Raw genomic sequence first — 6,809 nt, 5'->3', positions numbered from 1 at the left:
ACCCGGGCCGCGTACAGTAGCGCGCAGCGGCGGCGGGGGCGCGCGGGCCAATTCCAGGAGCCCGCGGCGGCGAGCCGCGCCCTGGCTGATACCGGAAAGGCCTGTGATTGGCCGGCGGCCGCCCCTATGCAAACGAGCTGAGGGAATGGAATTCCTCGGGCCGGGCTTACAGTAAAAGCACGTTCATTTCCAGGCACTCTCATTCATAGAGCCAGCGGGCGCAGGCGGGACGGGCGCCCCGCGGCCGGACCCAGCCAGGGCACCACGCTGCCCGGCCCTGCGCCGGCAGGCACCTCTTCCCGGGGCTCCTGGGGACGCTAGAAGAAAATCAACCTCCGCTGCTTCTCCTTGACCTGCGTTGGAGCTTCGATTTTTTTTTTTTTTTTTTTTTTTTTTTTTCTCTTGAATGAACTGGTTTCTCGGCTGGATGGTTCAACTTCTCTCCTGGCCGTGAACTTTTCCCCGGTTGTTTCCTTTGACAACTGCAGGAGAAAGTGCGCTGTGCTCTGAGGCGAGCCGCGAAGTTGCCTTGCGTGGCAGTGTGCGTGGGAGTGTGTGCGTGGGTAACTCGAGCCGCGGGTTCTGTTTCCGTCTGCGCTGCGGTGCCTCCTCCCAAGGCCCGCTCCACCTGCTGCGGTTACGCGGTGATCGCGGGTACTGGCGCGACCCGGCATTTAGCCCGCCGGCACTGGGGCGACGTTGGAAGATCGTCTCAGTCGGGCTGACTCACGGAGTCGATGTAGACAGTGGCTGGCTTCAGAAGAGTGCGTGTCTGCGTGCGTGTGACTCGGCTACTGCTCAACTCCCACCAAACCACAGGATCAGCCACAAACTTAACCAACATCCCCAAGTCCGAGTTCTCAGATGTGGAGAGCTGTACCCTGAGTGTCATCGACTTGGACTTTTTTTTTTTTTAAGATTAGCTTTTCTTTGAAAAGCTGAATTTTCTGAACTGAGCGTTTTGCAAGAACTTATTGAGAGACCATGCATGACAAGTATTTCTAGCCCAGCCCTTCTCCAACTACTGAAGCTGATTTTCAAGGCTACTTAAAAAAAAAAAAAATCTGCAGCCAACATTAATGGATTTCTGTTGTGTTTAAATTCTCTACAGATTGTACTGTAAATATTTTATGAAGTAGAGCATATGTATATATATTTATATATGTGTATATATATGCATATACATTAGTAGCACGGCCTTTGGAAGTCGCAGTTCTTACTTTTGAGGACGGACTGCAGTTTTGCATAGTAGAAGTGGCGTTGTATGTGGAAGACACTCGTGTATTTTGTGTTGTGTCGGGACTTTAGACAAAACTCACCTGGAACAAACTGACAGGCAATTAACTACTGGAACTTCCAAATTATGTGTTTGCTGGTTCTTTTGCTCTCTGCGTAAATATTTTAGGAAGTGTATGGGAATTTTACCTCCGGGAACTTTTGTTAACAGCCAAAGATTGAACTTAAACTCTCAAAGCAGGACTCAGAAGATAGTGTCTCTTGGCGTTTGACTTTGGATTCTGGTCGCCCACTTTTTAAAGCACTAAGCTGTCGGTTGCTAGGAGCCCTGCCGGATCTGAGGCAGATCAGCATAACTGGGACTGTCCCCCTCCTGGACAGTTGGTAACTTAGTCAGCCCCCTCCCCCAACATCCCCGCAGCAATAAAGGTCCCTGAACTTGTATGTTGGTCTCTCGGGAGCTGCTCGCTGAAGATCCGCGCCCCCGTCGCCGCCTGGTAGGAGCTGTCTGCAGGGTCCTAACTCAATCGGCTTGTTGTGATGCGTATCCCCGTAGATGCCAGCACGAGCCGCCGCTTCACGCCGCCTTCCACCGCGCTGAGCCCCGGCAAGATGAGCGAGGCGCTGCCGCTGGGCGCCCCGGACGCCGGCGCCGCCCTGGCCGGCAAGCTGAGGAGTGGCGACCGCAGCATGGTGGAGGTGCTGGCCGACCACGCGGGCGAACTGGTGCGCACCGACAGCCCCAACTTCCTCTGCTCGGTGCTACCCACGCACTGGCGCTGCAACAAGACCCTGCCCATCGCTTTCAAGGTACTCGGCTCGGAGCGGGTGGCGGGAGGACAGGCAGAGGCCGGCGGAGGCCGAGGCGGTCCGGGAGGCCAGCGGCCAGGCAGGCGGGGCTGGGTTCTAGAAAGGGGCCGGCCCCTAGTCCACCCCCAGCGCTCGGGAGACTGGGGATGCTGCGTTGCCGTGGAGACCCTCGAGGGGACCCGCCTCAGCCTACCCCGGCTGCCTTCCTGGAGGGCTGGAAAAATCAGGATGCCCCCAAATACGTCGACCGAGGGCCGGTCGGGACCTCCCTGGCAGGGGTCCTTAGTTTGATTCAAAGTAGGAAAAGTTCTAACCCGTCAGGGAAGAGCCTGTCTGCTCCTACGCTTCACTCCCCCACCTCTGGCTTAGCACCCAAATCATTCTGCCTCCCTTCAATGGAGCATCAGGAAATAAAATCGAAATAATGTCATACCTTCGGGTCAGTGAAAACAGACTGACAAGGAAAACTGTCAGAGCTTCCCACCCCCACCCGGTCTTTAACAGCTCCATAGGCATCAGCATGTCCAAAGTCCAGTGCGGGCGTAGTTAAGTTTGCAAAAGTTTTCTGAAGAGTTTTTGCAAGCTTCTAGCCTGCTCTTGCCAAAAGCCGCAAGTAGCGAATCCTGTTTCTTTTCCTGGAACCCTGCTATCGCCGGCTCACCTAGTTTAAGCCCAGCCCGGGGCAGCGAAAGGTGACGAGGCTGTCTTTCCCAAACCGGGGGTCTAAACCGCCCGCATTGCTGTTTGAAGAGGGGGCCGCGTGGACCAGCTCCAGCGGAGCAGCTCTAAGAGGTCTTCTTCATTCGCCTTCACCCCTCATCTTGCCCCAGCTTTGAGCTGCCTTTAAAGACCTTGGCCTTCAACGGGGATATATAAACAACCCCGGGCGTTTTTTAAACAACCACCCCACTACGCTGGCAGCAGACAGCAGACATTTAATTTCGGCGGTGGGGATTCCGTCCTTCGGTCCTGGGTGGGTTTAAGAAGGGTCGGCTTCTTAAGTACGATCAGCATAGTCATTTCCCGTTCATTTAAAGGGCTAAGCCAGGCAGGTGAAAATAAAAACCTAAAGATCGGCTATTCTTTTGTTGTTGTTGTTGTTGTTGTTTTGAATCTGGTTAAAGAATTGTCTCCTTTAAGGGGAGATTAATTTAGTGTAAGCTTTTTATGGTTCCAGGCCTCAGTTCTCAGTTGGAACTTGCTCTAGTTACAATGAATAATGTTCACTCTTTTTTAAAGGAGTCGTGTTCTTTATTTTTAAGCTTTATGCACCTTCCAAACTTCAATGATGATTTCTAAAACAAAACAAAATGTGCAGTTGGCTACGACTCTAGAAGTGCCTTCTGTTCCTCTCGGGTTTCTGAAAGCAAGAGTTTTTTTTTGGGGGGGTGGGGGGTTGGAAATAAGGATAAGGTGGGCCAGCCACTGGATCTGTCCCTTCCCTTCCTCTATTTATGTAGATTTGGGTTGGAACCCATCTCAATTTTAAATCATTCTAATCCTTTTACATAAACAGACTCAGCCTGCTGAAAGCACTGAGTCCCCTCACTGAGAGGGGACCTGACATCACTGGGCCCTGGAGTCAGTTTCAGATAAGAGCAGAGGGAAGGAGGCAGGCGGATAATCAACCAAAAGGTCATTTACACTCTGGGTGCCCCAGACGCCGCACCAAGGGACTGAGTTCTAAGGGATCTGAGGCTTCCTTTGGGGTAATCAGGAGCTCTTCTGCATCTACCCTCCTCTGCCAGGAAACTCATACCCCAAAACACTACTAAGTGGTTAATAAGGAATCTTCAAGATTGAAGCAATGTAGTTTCTTAAGCCACCAGATAAAACTTTATTTTCTTCTAAAAGAATCTTTAAAAACCGTATAAATTGCTCTTAGGAAACATCGGGGAATTCTTTTTAGCAGACATCTTAATAGCCGTAGAGATTTCCTTTGAAAAATGACTTTCGACTATTTGCTCTATTTTTAAAATCTAATTTGCTTTACTGAGTGATGGTTTGTAGGCTACTAAAAGATCAAGGTTTAGATCTCTTGAAAAAAAAGTACAAGTGAGTCTTGAGAACATTTGGGGGAAAGGAAAGGACAGCAATCAGACCGCTTGATTAATATCTGTCACCACTTCGTTCCCCACAAAGAGAGGCCTCTTCCTGAAGGAAACCTGCTCATTGCATAACTGAAAGAGCAGATGAAATTTTCAGGGAGGGAGTAAACAGAGAGGTTGGGGATAAAAGCAAACTAAACTTCCAACTTGACTGTGTTCAGGTTGATTCACTATCTCCCGGGCTCCATTCCGCACTGTCTGCCCACCCACCTCCCCAGCAATTTCTACAGAAATTTTCACTTTAAAATTTGGATTTCAAATAAGTCTTAGACAATCTCTTTAAGAAGTTAATCGGTAAAGAATTACTGTATTCCCTTTAATAAGGAGGAAAAAATGTGAAACGATGATGAAGTCTGATATTGATGAAAAGAGCGTTTAAGTCATTCTTTAAGAAGAGTCTTCTGAAATTCTACGTGTAAATCCTCTGCTTTGATCTGGGAAACTAAAGAGAGGTTTAAAAGTACGAATTTTTTTTCAAAAATAGATTTAAATCATCCTGATTGCTTATTCCGAACCCCAAACTGTACTCACTCCCTTCTCCCATGGAACACCTTCACTTTTTTAGGGCAGGAGAGATGTATATTTTACTATTCAAAAAAATCTTTAACTTGCTACATGTGACCCATTATTTACAGAAGCAGCCTAAACAGCTGATTGGATGATTTAGGATATATTTTGTAACATTGTAATATTACAATTTGTTTAGGCCCTGGTACACCAGAATCCCTAGGCATAAAATAAACATGCCTTCAGCAGGTTCAGAGCCTTGGGTGCCGATAGTGATGTTCCGTTCATAAGAAAGAAATAAGTCCTGTTTCTGTCGGCGAGAGCACGGTCCCAAGCTGTGCGTTAAATGTCATCTCGGCTGATTTCTAAGTTCCACGCCACGGCTTTCTTTGAAACACTGGAAAATTAAGGGATTTGAATTCAATGAATTGTAACTGTAATTTCAGCCTAATTAGAGCTGGTTCGAATGCCAGTTTGAACTGTGAACAGGCTAGCCAAGAGCAGTGTGGGTAGGTCCATGTATAGGAGGGTTGATATTTTGCCCAACTTCCTGATACTTTAAAAACAGAGAAGTAAAACAAAATATGAGATACCCTTTGGCCAACAAGTCCCTTCTTGCCTGTTTGGTCTGAGCTAAAATGTAAATGTTTGTGTTTCCTCACCTTTGTTTATAGCTTTTCATTCCAGTCGCTTTTTTTTTTTTTTTCCTGTTTAAAGTTAAATTTTTTTATTCTCTTCGTATTGCCTGTCAACGACAAAATCTATCGAATTAGGAGATGTGTTAGTTTTGAATTTAAAAACACTTTTTTTTACCTAGTCTAAGTATGCTTGTTAATAATTAGATGATATACATTACATTATCTAAATAAATAGAATTTTCCTGGATTTAATATTCTTCTTACACACACACACATACACACACACACACACATACACACACACACACACACACACACACACACACACACACGACCCTCCAAGATCAATAAAGGGCCAAGTAAATGATGATTGAGCACCCAAATATCTTTGATTATTATCCTGCTGCATTTTATTTTTTAAGAAGGGAGGGATAAGAGTTAAACTCCTAATATTTGAGTCGCAAATTTCAGCGTCTACAATCCTTTCTTGTTTAGCCACCCTGATCATTTTTGCTCTCTATTTGTTTCTGCTTGGTGAAAGTCTCGTGAACTTGCCAAATTACTGCAGAAGAGTTTTGGAAAGGTGAGAGAGGCACAGGCAGGGAGCACTGTGAGAGAAGCCAGTAGGAGGAAGGTGATTTAGAGTATGTTTTGGTAGTTACAAAACAGGAGTTATTTTTTGTAACCTCTTTCCAGAGTCTGTCCCAACCATGAGTGGTTCAGGTTGATCCAGTCCCTGTGTACTTACAGAATGTTAAATTAAAATAGAGAAGCCTGGCCATCGCAGAGAGATGGGGATGAGGAAGTAAAAATATGTGTTCAAGGAGGAGGGCATTTCAACACTGAGCTAATTTTACAGAGGGAAGTGAAAATAGTGAAAAAAAAAAAAGTGGAAAAATTTTTTAAAAACTGAATTTTTAAAAGCAGAATAAAGCAAGCACATTTTGTGGAAATAAAAAAAATGGTAACAATAAATAACTGATGGGGAGATTTATTTCAGTGATGTTTTTTGAAACAAAAGGCAACTGTCATATTACTGCTCTTAATTAAATAGCAACAAACACACTTATAATGAGCACTAAATACATAATTAGAGAGTGCTTGGGGAATAAATAGCTGTGTTTTTAAATCTCCCTTATAGAAAACATGTCCAACAATTGGATGGGAAGGATTAGAAAGAAAGATAAAAGGCCAGACCTTGTTTAACAGTGCAAGTTGGCTACAATAGAGGAAGAAAACTACCTATTTTGTGAGAGTCAGTTCTCCTGGTGTGGTCTTGGGGGCTCAAGTATGTCTCCTTCTCACAGCAAGGTGGTTCATTTTCCGTGATACGCCTTAGAACCCAAGAAGTAAAGCATCATAATGAGTAAAAACAATAGACGGGTGACATGGGGAAGGGATGATGCCTAAGCCGCGACAAAGATGAGAATTTTGAGAAACACGGCTTTGCCACCATGCAAGTCGATCCTATTTACAGACAGAACAAGAGGACTAGAAATATAGGGAGTAG

General features: G+C 46.0%; 1 protein-coding gene across 1 annotated transcript in view; it reads left to right on the top strand.

The window, feature by feature from the left end:
- Positions 1 to 6,809, top strand: part of RUNX1 (runt related transcription factor 1) — a 228,218-nt gene that overhangs the window by 138,908 nt on the left and 82,501 nt on the right. The window contains exon 4 of the mRNA XM_025039570.1: positions 1,793 to 2,046. Within this exon, the coding sequence (XP_024895338.1) occupies positions 1,793 to 2,046 (254 nt within the window). The remainder of the gene's footprint in view (positions 1 to 1,792; positions 2,047 to 6,809) is intronic.

The sequence above is a fragment of the Pteropus alecto genome, unplaced genomic scaffold, assembly GCF_000325575.1.
Source record: "Pteropus alecto unplaced genomic scaffold, ASM32557v1 scaffold3, whole genome shotgun sequence".
Classification (NCBI taxonomy): domain Eukaryota; kingdom Metazoa; phylum Chordata; class Mammalia; order Chiroptera; family Pteropodidae; genus Pteropus; species Pteropus alecto.
Note: the sequence above shows the minus strand (reverse complement) of the source record. Positions and strands in the feature narration are given on the sequence as shown.